The sequence below is a fragment of the Vicugna pacos genome, chromosome X (genome assembly GCF_048564905.1).
Source record: "Vicugna pacos chromosome X, VicPac4, whole genome shotgun sequence".
NCBI classification, from domain to species: Eukaryota; Metazoa; Chordata; class Mammalia; order Artiodactyla; family Camelidae; genus Vicugna; species Vicugna pacos.
The window spans coordinates 82,827,147-82,841,735 of NC_133023.1; the positions used below are offsets into that span (position 1 = coordinate 82,827,147).

General features: G+C 38.4%; 1 protein-coding gene across 3 annotated transcripts in view; it reads left to right on the forward strand.

Annotated features, from left to right (window-relative positions):
* The window catches only part of DOCK11 (dedicator of cytokinesis 11), a 173,304-nt gene that overhangs the window by 129,137 nt on the left and 29,578 nt on the right, over positions 1–14,589 (forward strand). For all 3 annotated transcript variants that reach the window (XM_072956720.1, XM_072956722.1, XM_072956721.1), the window contains 6 exons: positions 1,332–1,447; positions 4,086–4,223; positions 7,304–7,486; positions 9,629–9,742; positions 12,294–12,509; positions 12,597–12,654. In XM_072956720.1, coding sequence (XP_072812821.1) covers positions 1,332–1,447; positions 4,086–4,223; positions 7,304–7,486; positions 9,629–9,742; positions 12,294–12,509; positions 12,597–12,654 — 825 coding nt within the window. The remainder of the gene's footprint in view (positions 1–1,331; positions 1,448–4,085; positions 4,224–7,303; positions 7,487–9,628; positions 9,743–12,293; positions 12,510–12,596; positions 12,655–14,589) is intronic.

Below are 14,589 nucleotides of genomic sequence, written 5' to 3' on the forward strand. Positions count from 1 at the left end.
ACCTTAAAGAAATATTGGCTTAAATCATAAATTCGATTGGAAATGATTTCACATACATATATTTGCATACCTCTGTCTGTTTATGTACAGTCATTTCAGCTTATGTGAATATGGAATGAAATATGCATGGACTTTTCAGCAGTTTTAGGTAATGGTGGGGCTTTTTTCTTAGTTCAGTATGGAGGAAATTAAATTTTCCCATTGAGTTATTGTTCTTATTTTACATTGGATACCCTTTATTCCTACTTTAATGCAAATAATGGCATCTTAATATAATAAGATACATAATATTTGTTTAGAATTACTATTGTTCATTCAGTGATATTAAGGGAGTACCCATGCTGAGCTGACCGCAGAAATCAAAGAACTGTAAATACTATTTTGACAGAGGTGTGTTTCACACAGGCTGAAGTATTGACAAGTTGAATAGGACAAGGAGGAACTAGAGGGTTATATAGATGGAAGCAAGCCTCTGAAAAGCAAATATTAATACAAAGTCGAAGAGTGAGAAAACTTTCATTTCCATACAGTCCTCTGGAGGTTGCAGAAAAGGCAGCCAGCAGAACTGGCTTTGCAATAAAGACTAATATTAAAAACAAATGTCTTGAGCAGATAGATCCTGAGCTAATAGACTCAAGACCTTTTTTTAAAAAATGCAAGTCTTAACAGCTTTCAGCTTTGCTGTTATCACTTGTACAAAATATAATGAACTTACGTCCTTCAGTTGGCCCAGGTGCTTTGTTTTCCTTCTTTTTGGGGGGGTGGGAGGGAGTAATTAGGTTTATTTATTTAATTTTTTTAATGGAGGTACTGGGGATTGGACCCAGGACCTTGTACATGGTAGGCATGCACTCTACCACTGAGGTATATACCCTCCCTCTGTTTTCCTTCTGCTTTACAAACAAGTCTCATATCATTGGCATCACTGAAAACATCTGGCCATAGGGCATCACTGTGTGTAATGTAGTTGCATTTCTATGAGTTTCTCATTTTTGCACACATAATTAGCACAGCCTAAAATGCCTTCTGTGTTATTTCTTGGTTACATCACCCCTAGTTCATCACTGAAATCTTGTCCCCAAAGAAGTGGGCATCTAATTATGTGTTGTAGAGTTGTTGATACAAAGCTGAAGTAAAAGTCAGTGGACCTGATTAACCCAGACCATATTTGATTAAGGAATAAACACAGTGAAACTCACTAGGTCTGCAGGTATTGAGAGCCGGCTTTCTTCTTGCTTGTCTCTGTCTGAGTCTTCGGGGAAGAAAATCATCCAGGACTGTTACATGAATCTCTGTGTTGGGCTGCTTTAATTTCCTTTTTTGCATCCCAGGTTCGGCAACAACGGAAGCAGACATTTTCCATCAGGCACTTCTTGAAGGCAATACTGCTACTGAAGTTTCCCTAACAGTACTAGACACCATATCGTTTTTCACCCAGTGCTTCAAGGTAAAAATGAAGAGTTAGAATTTAGTTGGTATCACTGCCAAGAAAATATTACACAAAAATTAACTAGTCAGAGGAAGCCTAGTGGAGTATAAAAGACCCCAACGAGCAGTCAGGAAACTTGGATGGCGGAGCGAATCTGGCTCCTGTGTGACCTTGGGAGATCACCGAGACTCGCATGCCACATCCATAAAATGAGGGGATTGGACTATTTTGCTCTTAATTTCCCTTCTCTTTTATTTTCATGTTTAAGAACAGTTTTCTTTCACACTTTTTTTGGGGGGCAATTAGGATTATTTTTATTTGTGTTTTCTTTAATGGAGGTATTGGGGATTGAACCCAGGACCTTGTGCATGCTAAGCACGTGCTCTACCACTGAGCTGAACCGTCCCCCTTCTTTCACACTTGAATGAAAATATCCAGGAATTTTTAGCCTAAATTATGATTGAATCAGTTTGTCCAAACACCCGTTATGATGAGGTGTCTTGTCAGGCTAGATGGTGTCCAGGCAGGCTGGCTGGCTGCCTTCCCTTGTCAGGTGCTTCGTGGTTTTTCTCAGCTGTTTGCCTCTCAGTACAAATCATCATTGCTAGGTTTAAAACAAAATAAGAAGAAATTAAAAGCACTTATCTTGTGGGATTGTTGAAGGAGTAAAAAGAGATAATGGATGTAAGACTGCAAAGTAAAAACTATAATAACTATCATGTAAGGTAACACTAGTGGGAGAACTCAAAAGTGAAAACACTTGTTGGCTTTTCATCTGAGTTCTACAGATAATTTTTTTCTTTTCTTTCCCTTTCTCTAAGTAATTCAGTTAATTGCTTCAGCCCTCCAGATTTACTATGGAAACCTGGCCTGTGCTTTTCAAAGAGGCTTATAAGGGAAAACTGAATTAGATACTCATAAGAAATTGGCTGCAGCATCCCTTTATGAAGTATTAAGTTCGTTCTGGTTACAATGCAACCCAGATACATTTTTTATTGTGCCAGTAAGTAAGAAGGACACTTGGTCTCAAGATTTGCATTGTATTCCTTCCTCCTATTCAGATTTTTATTTATTTAACAGATACATCTCTTGGTAGATGTCAGGCACTATCTTAAGTGCTTTAGAAATATTAACTCACTTTTATATTGTGGGACTGGAGGTGGAAAAGGAGAGTGACTGCAAATAGGCACCAAGGATCTTTTTGAGGTGATGGGAATGCTCTAAAATTGGGTTGTGATGGTTGCACAATGCTGTAAATTTATTAAAAGTAATTGAATCATATACTCAAAATAGGTAGATTTTGTGTTATGTAAATTATACCTCAATAAACTTCAAAATACAAACATGAACTCACTTTGAATCCTCATACTAGCTGTGTGGTATAGATACTGTTATTTTTCCCATTTTAAAATGAGGAAACTGAGGCTGACGGGGAAGTTAACGTCACATAGGTGGTTAGTTGCAGAATTGGATTCAGATCTAGGCCAGTTACTATAGGAGTCCATGCTTCTAACCACTACACCATGCTCAGAAGAAAACTAAGTTAAAGAGCCGGAAAGATCTAACACCATTCAGCGTTTCTAGCTGTCATTGTTACCATTAGATCTGTCACAACTTTGCATATTGTTTTGGTTTTTTGTTGTTATTTTTGGCCAAGTTGTAACCTGCTAATTAGTTTCTTGAGGAATAGAGTAGGGCTGGAAATGTTAACCAGTCATTTTTTTTAAAAAAGGTTCACAAACCAATAGATATTTCTCTACAATTTGTTGTTTCTCTTATATCTCTCTTTGCAAGGAACATTTAAACAATTTACATAGTCTGTTCAATTGTGATACCTGTTATTATCTCTACTTATAGGGGGTTAATTTGTCACCAGTGGCTAAACATATCTTATACTAAACATACTTTTAAAAGCAAATTAGATACAAAACAGAAACAGACTCACAGACATCGAAAACAAATTTATGGTTACTAAAGGGGAAAAGTGGGGATAAATTGGGAGTCTGGGATTAGCAGATACAAACTACTAGATACAGAATCGATAAACAACAAGGTCCCACTGGAGAGCACAGGGAACAATATCCAATAGCTTGTAATAACCTATGATGAAAAAGGATATGAAAAACAATATATATGTATAGCTGAATCACTATGCTGTACATCAGAAACGAGCGCAATGTTGTAAATCAACTATACTGCAATAAAAAATAAAAAGTAAAAGCAAATTAGATAACAGACTTTTAAAGCAGAATTGATATTTTCCTTAATTCTTGTGTTACTTAGTTTCCTTTGGAGAAATACAAAGGCTGGTTACCTTGTATTCATTTTTAATTTACTGATTTCTTGATTGAGACGCCGTTTGGTTAGGATAATAGAAAGTACTCTTCCCATACTCATTTTGTATTTACTGGGTTATACTGGAAAAAGAACTTTTTTCATTTAAAATGGTAGAATTAAGTATAGATGTAGTTTATATAGTATTTTGAGATTTCCGAGTTGAAAGATGGCACATGTGTTTTTAGATTATGTTAAACTTTTAATTTTTCTGCAACTTTCAAGCAGTGGTTTCATAAACAAGTATTGGTAAAGTCTGTTCTCTCATTCTAGGGTGAGCATCATAAACTATTTCTGCAAAAAATTTTTTTATGTTTTGTAGAGCCAACTGTTGAATAATGATGGCCACAACCCGTTAATGAAAAAAGTATTTGATATCCATCTTGCTTTCCTTAAAAATGGGCAATCTGAAGTGTCACTGAAACATGTCTTTGCCTCACTGAGAGCTTTCATTAGTAAGGTAAGGAAAAAAAGCTTTGTAGCTGCTATTGGCCTTGCTTCAAGACAAGAAGGAAAGAGGAACAAGGATCACTGTGACAACTTATACAAGCCTCAGATAATGAAACAATCATACTGCCTTTGTAAATATAAATACAGAACAGCAAGACACATAACGAGGGCCTGACCATGAAGTCCCTAAAAACAACATGTGCTTTTTATTTTGTCTCGTCATTCCTTTTCTTTTTCAGTAGGCTCCTTTGACGAGTGTCATCTTAAAATGACCAACTTTGCCAGTTTTTCTTCTCTTTTGCTTCTTTTGAAGTATTATCATGCTGAAGCTATACAAGCTGTGAATGCTCTCCTGTGTAAGCGCTTTGAAAGCAGAGACCAAGTTTTATAACCCCAGGGCTTTGTATGGTATCCTGCAGATGGTAGGCACTCAATACATGTTCAAATGAATGAATCCTTCCTTTCAATACTGATTGTATCTGTGGGCTCTAAATTTTCAGGCCATTTACCTCATCTAAACTAAAACTTCAGACTAGGGTTTTAGGAATAAATATGACTGAAATGGATAGCACAGATTTATTTCTGGTTTGTTTTTAGTAGCCTTTGACCATAATAAAAAGTACCACAAACCAAGATGGAGTTAAAATTAAGGAAAGGCACAGTCTAGGCCTCCACTCTGGTATGTGTAACTCCAATGAGACACAGAAATTCAGTGAATTGATTTGTGTAATAGGATAGCTAAGCATGGAAAACTTTTTTTTGTCATCATTATTTGTATGGCAACTTATTGTGTTTAATCGATACAGAAATTAGGTGGATTTGAAGATTGATTTTTAAATTTCCATTCTTTAATACAATTCTGTGAATAAAGAAATGGAAAACTGAATTCAGTACAAGCATGTTACAAGAAACTAAGGGAAAGTGACTCAAATAATTCATTTAACAAACAGGTACTGGGGAGATACTTACTGGTATTAGACACTGGCTCAGGGATACAGTCTGAGAGCTTATTGTTAGTAGAGGGAAACACACACAAAGATACATACACATTCACGCACAACCACGAATAGCATTAGCATAAAAGAAGTCTATACAGAGACCTGAGGATGAACAGGAGAAAAGAGGGGAAACATTCTAATTTAGCGTAAGTTTCTTTGCAGCGGTGAAGTTGTGATTTAGTACGAACTCAGCAAGAGATAAGACTGAAGAGGTCATTGGGGACCAGATGATTGTGTACTCATCTTAGGAGTTAGATTTCATCTTTTAGGTACCAGGGAGCATGGAAGCAACATAATTAGATTGTTATTAAGAGAGAATTGGTGCGGGTGGGGGAGAGTAGGGGAAATCTCTTTAAAAAGTATACATAAGCATATTCTCTGCCCTCATGAAGTTTTTAGTCTAATAGGGTGGGAGGGGGTGACAAAAAACCAACAAGTAAATAAAATAGTAATTGTAACAACTTCTAGGAAGGAACCAAGGTGCTGAGATAGAGAATAATGATTTGTGGGAGTTGCCTTACTTTACACAGGTTTGTCACTTTTAAAATGAGACCTGAAATGTGAAAAGAGGCCCACGATTTGCAAAGCTCGAGTAAGAATATTCTAGGAAGGACACGCATACGCAAAGGCCTGAAGCTGGGATCGATCCTGAAATTCCAGGACCTGAAAGGCCCAGTTTAGCTGGAACTAGTGAATTAGGGAGATCATCAGCATACCAGTGGTAGCTGATGCCATGGGAGTGGTTTAATTTCCCCTAGAGAGTGTGTAGAGGAAGAACAATAAGAGTATCAAGAGCAGTATGTTGGAGAAAAACCGCAAGGAAGGGGTAGGAAGAGGAATCTGTAGAGGAGATGAGAGGGAACAGTTACAGAAGTAGGAGGGAAGGCAAGAAAGAAGGATATCATGGAAGCCAGTAGAAAAGAGTTTCAGCATTATTCTGAGGTACAGAATGGTCTAATAAGATAAGCTGGAAAGGAAGTCCATTGGAATTGGCAATTATGAGGTCATTGCCCACTCACAGAAGTGATGTAGGTAGAAGACTTATAGTGGATTAACCACATGACAGCTATGCCCTCCCTTACACCTTTGTTTTCATACTAGACTATCTTGCCCAACAAGATTTGGTTTAATCTGGAGAAACTATTGATGAGATTTCTCAATTGCCAATCAGAAAACAATCACTAAATGTTCATCATCTGCATAGCATTGCATCGGTGTTGAGGTGGTAAAAAGAAGTTAGATTCCTGTATAATATGGGTTTAAATTCAATATTTCTGAGAAGTCATTTAGAAAGAGTGGCCCTCTAGCTTCACACTCCCAGAAAAACATCCATTGTGGACCTTGAAGCAGCTTCTACGTGTTTGTCTAGACATGTAAACATAGGAGATTGTAATAAGCCGATCTTACAGTTTATCTTCCACAAAGCAGAATACGTTCTCAAAGTAGCAGCCACTTGCCTGTTTTGAAGATTAAATAGTCACTTGTATGTTCTTTTTCTGTGCCCAAATGTATTTTAAACACCAGCATTTATGAGTAAGGGATGCACAGGTTTATGTTTGTGTGTGTACACTTCATCGATACCCCATTTTATTAAAAGATTAACCTTATTTGCTGAATGGATTCCTGCTGTAATGTTCTCAGCATTTGGAAGTTCATAACATAAGGAACTATTTAAATATAAAGCAAAAAAGTAATGTAGATTGTCCTTCCCATTCTTAAGGCCCAAATTGAGACCTGTTAATTATTCAGCATTTCAGCCAGTCGTTAATCCAATACATATTACCGAGAACCTACTTACCTTCTTTTCCAGACCTCCATGAGCTCTTCTTGGATCTGTGGCAGTTTTAGTCAGTACCTGACATTTTTGTAGAGGCTTGTATAGTGACTGGAATTGTTCTGTCATTGCTACACGCTAGTCTTTATGTTTGTAACTAGTTTGGGTTCTCTAGAGCAGAGCCCTAGTCTTATGTTAATTTTGTATCCTCAGAGCACCCAGCATAGTTGTAGTTGAGAATAGAGTAGGCACTTGATAGTTGATTGACTTTTATGATTGGGTTTTCAGATCCTTGTTTATGATTTCCCTGTTCCTTAGTTTCCCTCAGCCTTTTTCAAAGGAAGGGTAAACATGTGTGCTGCATTTTGCTATGAGGTTTTAAAGTGCTGCACATCGAAGATTAGCTCCACCAGGAATGAAGCATCTGCACTTCTGTATCTTCTGATGAGAAACAACTTTGAGTATACCAAAAGGAAAACCTTTTTGAGGACACATCTACAGGTCAGTGTGAAACCAAAACTCCTCTGCTTTCTTCTATTCAATCTTTAGCCTCTGCCTCAAGATCTTGAGCTGTCCAATCCAATACAACAGCTCTTAGCCACATGTGGCCATTTAGCACTTGAAATATGGCTAGTCTGAATTCAGATGTGCTGTAAATATAGAATACACATTGGCTTTTGAAGGTTAAGTACAAAAAAAGTAAAATATCTCAATTGTTTTGTATTGACTGTATGTTGAAATGATATTTTGGATATATTGGGTTAAATAAAATGTATGAAAATTCACATGTCTTTTTACTTTTTAATGTGGCTACTGGGCAATTTAAAATTACATATGTGGTTCACATGATATTTCTATTGGACAGCACTGCTCTGGAGCATAGATGTTAAGAGCATAGATTCAGATTCCAGGACTATTACACGCGGTGTGACCTTAGCAAGTGACTTCCTTAGTCTCTCAGTGCTTCAGTTGCTTCATCTGTAAAATAATGGTAAATACCCACTTCATAGGGTTGTTGTGAGGATTAAATGAGATGATTAAGTGACAGACAAAACACTTATTTTTTCATGTTCCAGCATGCCCTGTTAGTAACAAAAAAAAATGACAGAAGTCTCAAGGCTTTAGTGGAAAACATGGACTTTAGAATCGCTCCTACCTGGGCTTAAATCATAGCTCAGCTGCTTACCCTAGGCAAGTTACTCAATCCGTCTTAACTATTTACGTCATCTGTAAAATGAGGCCAAGTATGTTTCAGCTTGCAGGGTTATCACGAAGGTTAAAAATAAAGTATGTGTAGTGCCAGGAACAAAATGCCTAGCACGTAATTGACACTTGGTATGTGGTAGTTGCTATTCAGTGTCTCCATATTTTTTTGCTTATTTGATGGAACAGCTCTGAACTAAACTACAGTTTGGACTTCTTGGCTCAGTAGCCCTCTTCGTAATATGGGAAATCCTTGGTCATATTTCTATGTTCACTGCCGTGGTCTGTCCTATTGGGTTATAAATGGGGAAACAGCCATAAGCAGCTTTTCAGAAATGTCATCAGTAATGTGAAACTCTGATAGAAGTATATTCTTCCTAGAAAAATCTTCTGTATAGTTACTTTTGGATACTAGGGCCAGCATTATATGTTAGGGCTTTTAATATTTGCTTTTATGTGAGGTGTCACTTGACTACAACCTTCCCCCAAACCATTCCTTCAGTTAGTGTGCTAGTCTGTCTGAAATTCCCCATTAGGGTCCATTCTTCTAGATTAAAACATCAGTTCTCCCAAGTCCTTTATTCAAATATAAATGCATTAATAAATGTGCAGACTTAGAGCCATGGTTAAGTAGTAGTATTATGATTATGATCTCTTTAATGCTCCTAACAGCTCTATAAAGCAGATAATGTTATCATCCTCATATTGCAAATGAGAAAAATGAGGCACAGGACAGTTAAATAACTTTCCCAAAGCCAGTGAATAGTTGATAAAGTCAAGATTTGAATCTAGGGCAGTTTGACTCAAGAGCATGCACTCCTAGTTCCTACGGTATCTTGTTTCTCAGGATCAGGGGTAAAGCTTCCAGCCATTAACAATTTAGCGTGAATTATACAGGCATTCATCTAAGGGAGCCGGAGAGATTACAAAACACCATCAAAGGCCATTACATATACTGATATCTAAACTAAGTAGGCCCTAGTCAGAAACAAAGAAGGGAGCTGAGGCGCTGGAGTTGGAAGTCCAGCATGCTGAAAATGGACTAGAGAAAAGGACTGAGATACCATCAAAAAATCTCATTTATTCCCAACTTTGCCATAGCTACGACCCAGCAAGCATACTGAAAGTAGAGACCTGACCACCCTTGTTTCAGTTCACTATTAAAATAGTTTTAGACCTAGCTGTGCCAAAAGCTTTGAAAAGTTTTTCATATCTAATCAAGAAAAATGCCAGTAAAATTTGAAATTGGAAACCTTGGAAGTTGCTCTTTCAGTAGAGAATTAAAACCCCTCATGTATGCAGAAAATACATTATGATGGAGCTAGGTAGAACCCTTAAAAGAAGCAGTTTAGATGAGTGCCTATGGGTTTAAACAATGATGCAAATGAGCAGCCTTTGTTCAAAAGACATTTGAAAAACAGTGTTTGCTTCTTCCCACAGATAATCATTGCTGTAAGCCAACTGATAGCTGACGTAGCACTAAGTGGAGGATCAAGATTTCAGGAGTCTTTATTCATTATCAATAACTTCGCAAATAGTGACAGACCTATGAAGGTATGTTCTCACTTCAAGTAATAAATCAGAACCTCCTTTACTGTCCGGGAAGTTTATACTCCTTAGAGTTCATGGGATTCACAGCGTTTATCTAGTATGGCATCTATAGAATGTGAACTTCATGAGTCAAGGCTTTGTCTTGTCCACCGCGGTACCTTGAGCACCTAGAACACTGCCTGCTACACAGCAGATACTCAGTTTTAGTTGAAGGGATGGATGGATGACTGTACTGTGTATATACATAGTTGTTACTGATAGGATCTGAATTTTCTTCTGGGCTTGATTTTTAAACTTGCTCCGAAAAGAAATGAGTCCTTTCGTAACGGTTGTTACCATTTTATGAGACTGGTTAATTAAGCATTGAGTTGGAAATTTCACAAAATCTCACTTGCCAGCAATGAGGAATGGCCCAGTGGCACAGACGGGATTCATTATTTGATGATTTTCTGAGTTTCAAGAATCATCTGTTAACTGACTGGGGCTTGCCAGAGATACTTATTGGCAAACCCAAGTCTAAGGCTGTGGTTCTTAGGCACCAGCTGGCTGAGGCTAAGCCCAAGACCCTGACCACCAAGACCCTGACCACCAGTCCTCTTTCCCACCTATATGCTTAAAACCTATAACATTGTAAAAATTCATTTGTTGTTTTGTTGCATGGAGAGCAGGTTCTGATCTTCAGTGATGCGTGTGTACAAGGGAAGAAGAATCCTTTGCTGATAGAAAACTTTTCCTCCCAGAGGAATCATCCCCATTCTTGGGAAAGGTCATCTTTCAGCATAATTTGACAATTTGTGTAAAATCTGGAAAAAAAGCTCACAGTCACAGCATACTTGATGCTTGGGACGTGTCAAATCTATGTACCAAAAAATATTCCCATAGGAATGTTGCTTAGACTGAAAAAAACACCGAGTAGTGCCAGCGTTCTCAGGCTGGGAAAGTTTGCTTTTCAGCCAGTTATTCTGGTTCCTCAGGAGATCAGTATATGCTCCAACTAATCCCACGAGCACAGAAACAACTCATGTCATTTAGGACCTTTTACTCATACCCTAAATGTTTATTTTACCAGTTGTTACCATCTTCAATTCCATGTTATATAAAAGCTGGATTAGCAACTTTTTCAAAGTAAATGGGGTCTGTTTTAGCCCTCCTTGATAGGAAATCTTCATGACTCATTTTCGGTTTTTTTTTTTGGTCCAACTATTTTATTATTATTATTTTATTTTATTTCTTTTTATTTTGAGGGGGGAGGTAATTAGGTTTATTTTTATTGGATGTACTGGGGATTGAGCACAGGATCTCATGCATGCCAAGCACACACTCTACTGCTGAGCTATACCTGCCTCCTTTTCATGACTCATTTCTGAAATGACTTAATTGTATTCTAGTAGGGCAGTCATTACCAGTAAACCCTATTACAACAAGGTATGCCTTTCCCCCAGTAAATGGAATCTCTATTAATATATAAGAAGGGACTTCATGTATATAATTTGTTTTTAAAGAGATCTTTAAAGAAGGCACTTAAAAATGATTTTCTCCACATTTGGTTACATTCACATTGAAAAGCTCCCTAACCTCTGTACCTGTCCCTTACTCATCTTTTTTTTTTTTTAATTTTTTAATGGAGGTACTAGGGATTGAACCCAGGACCTTGTGCATGCTAAGCACACACTCTACCACTGAGCTGTACCCTCCTCCACTGTCCCTTACTCATCTTTGAATCCTACAAATAATTGTGATTATTCTAGTTAATAGGGAGTGATAGGACTTTTTAAATAGTGCCCAGGATAAAGAGGAAACGAACTTCATGTTTTTGTGGACAAAAACAACACTGAGAGAGGTCAATGATCTCTTTAAACTCTTCAGAACATTCTGTGATTCATAAATTTTTACTTGCATAATTGGAAATTTTTGCAGTATGGTTTTCACCTTAGTGTATGTGGTAGTCAGTAGGTGGGACAGGTATGCTTGTCAGTATGGAAGGGTGACTCAGATCACTAGCTCTGGAGCCAAACACCTGGGGTGTAAATCCTGTCTCTATCACTTATAACTGCGACACCTTGGCCAAGCTGTGTGCCTCAGTTTTCCCACTGGTGAAATGAATTATAATAGTACTTAATTCATAAGGTTGTTGTAAAATTTAAAACATGTAAAGCACCTAGGCCACTACCTGCTGCAAGGTAAGCTGTCAGTTTTTAGTTGTTGTTGTAACTAAAATTACACTATAATAGCAAATTCAAATTACCCTCATGGCTGTAGACGTCACAATAGTGGAGCTCGGGTCCAAAGTCAGACAGTCTGGCTTCTGAGTCCATGCTCTTATGTATTACGAATATACTGCCATCAAGTTCAGTGCCCTTGAAGCCTGAGCTAGTTGGATATTTTTAAAAGAACTACTTTAAAACTCTTTAGGCATACCAAGAACCAAGAACCAAATACCAATAACTGTAACAAGGGGTAAAAGTTGTATGTTATTCTTAGGATTAGATGTTGAGGCTTAGAGCATATCAGTGGTACTGATAAACATGTCTTTTTTTGTTTATTTTGAAATTAGGCAACTGCTTTTCCCACAGAAGTCAAAGACTTGACCAAGAGAATCCGTACCGTTCTTATGGCCACTGCTCAGATGAAGGAGCATGAGAAAGACCCTGAAATGCTGATTGATCTCCAGTATAGCTTGGCCAAGTCCTATGCAAGCACCCCAGAGCTCAGGAAAACCTGGCTTGATAGCATGGCCAAGATTCATATAAAAAATGGAGATTTCTCAGAGGTGACTTCTTAAGGCTTTGTTCTAAACACAGCCCTGCAAACTCCTGGAGCACAGTCTGACGGTTCTTTATTTGTCATCCTTTTTCAGGCCGCAATGTGTTATGTCCATGTAGCAGCTTTGGTTGCAGAGTTTCTTCATCGAAAAAGTAAGATATTTCTGTTCTTAGAGATGGGGAGAACTTCAGTTAGCGTGAGAGTTTTTATCTTTGTAGCCTGCAACTATGAATATGATAAGATTGAGCTCTGAAAAATATGTTAACCTTTAGCCTCATTCAGTGTTAAATAGAAATTTTTATAAAAGAAAACTGGATTGTTCCTTTGCCTTCTGCTTTCATTAAGAGTACAAGAATAAGTTAAATGGTACAGGGCCAGACCTGATGCCCAATGTTTATTTTCCAAGACTGTCTCCCTGGAAAACTGCCACAAATTAAATTCTTCTCAGGGCGTGTGAGAAGCTCTGGATAATATAGATCACTTATTTTCCCCTCATCTGCCTCAGCGTCACCAGCAACTGCCCACAGATTATATCTCTACAGCCACTTTAGTGCAATAATATCTTGGTATTAAAAAGGGAGGTGGCATATCAGCAAGATGGCATCCTCCTTTGTATACCCGCCTCCACAACAATCTGGCATCCAACCACAGACAAAAGTGCCTTTGTCAGGGCTGTGGGATCCAGCACCCTATGCCAAGGGACCTGGGAGGAGTTTTGCTCACCTATGTATTGGGTATTAGGCAGACAGATCTCAGTCGTGTCTGTGGACCCTGCAGTGACCTATTAGATGGCTCCAGCCCCTCTCAGCTGCAGTCTGGATCCTCTGGAGAACACTGTCTTAGATAATCACCCACAGACGAGTGAGCCTTGAGGGAAGTCCAGAAGTCCAGTGGAGAAGTTCCAGCATGTTGTTGGAGCAAAAATAATACATGTTTGAATGCATTGGAGAGGGTAAGAGGAACGGTGTGATTTTACTCATGTTGCCCCTTCTCCAAGGTGACAGAGCTCAGTGACAAGAGAGGGCCTTCTTGCCCGTGATTTCTTCTGCAGGGAAAAGGGAGCATGTGAGTGGGTACCTGGCCTTCCTAGCAGTACAGGATGCTGCCAAAGAAGCCCATTTCTTTCTTGCCCCATCCAGGGTACTGAGTTGTGAGCTGAATGACTAAGAGGGGACAGGAAGAGGATGGGAGAGCAGCACATAGGACTTTTAGAGGGCATTAAAGGAACATAGATCCTACTAACCATATCACAGATTGCATCAAAAATCCTACCAACAAGCCACTAGAGATACTTAGCCTGTGGATCCCCACAACTGGCCCATGGGTACCCCCAGTGTTCCATGTGCCTCAACCATATTCATACTCCCTCATCCTGTTGCTGGATCTCTGGTCTTTTGAAATTATCCAGCCAGAGGAGAAAAAAGAAAAATGGAAAAAGGTCAAGAATATCTGCATGATCTAAGGGATACTATAAGCAGACACCTTAGAGGCCTGGAGAGCACTGGGTGATACTTTCGAAAGAAAAAAAAACCTGCCAACCGAGAATGCTCCATCCAGCAAAGCTGTCCTTCAGAAATGGACAGATGAAGACTTTCCCAGAAAACAGAAGCTGAAGCAGTTCTTCACCATTAGATCTGTCGTACAAAAAATGCTGAAAGAAGTTCTTCAAGCTGAAATGAAAGGATGCTAGTTGGTAACATGAAAACATATGAAATGGATCCATATGAAAGGATAAAGCTACAGCACACATACTCAATGGAATATTATTCAGCTACAGGAATGAAGGAAATCCTGCCATTGTGTCAACATAGATGGACCTTGAGGGCATTATGCTAAGTGAAATAAGTCAGGGAAAGACAAATACTATGTGATCTCATTTATATGTGGCATCTTAAAAAGCCAAACTTGTAGAAACAGAATAGAATGGTGGGGGCCAGTGGGTAGGGGAAATGGAGTGACTTTGGTCAAAGGATACAAACTTCCACTTATAAGATGGGTAAGTTCTGGAGATCTAATGTACAGCGCAGTGATTACTGTGAATAATTCTGTGTTGTATACTTGAAAGTTGGTAAGAGAGTATATCTTAA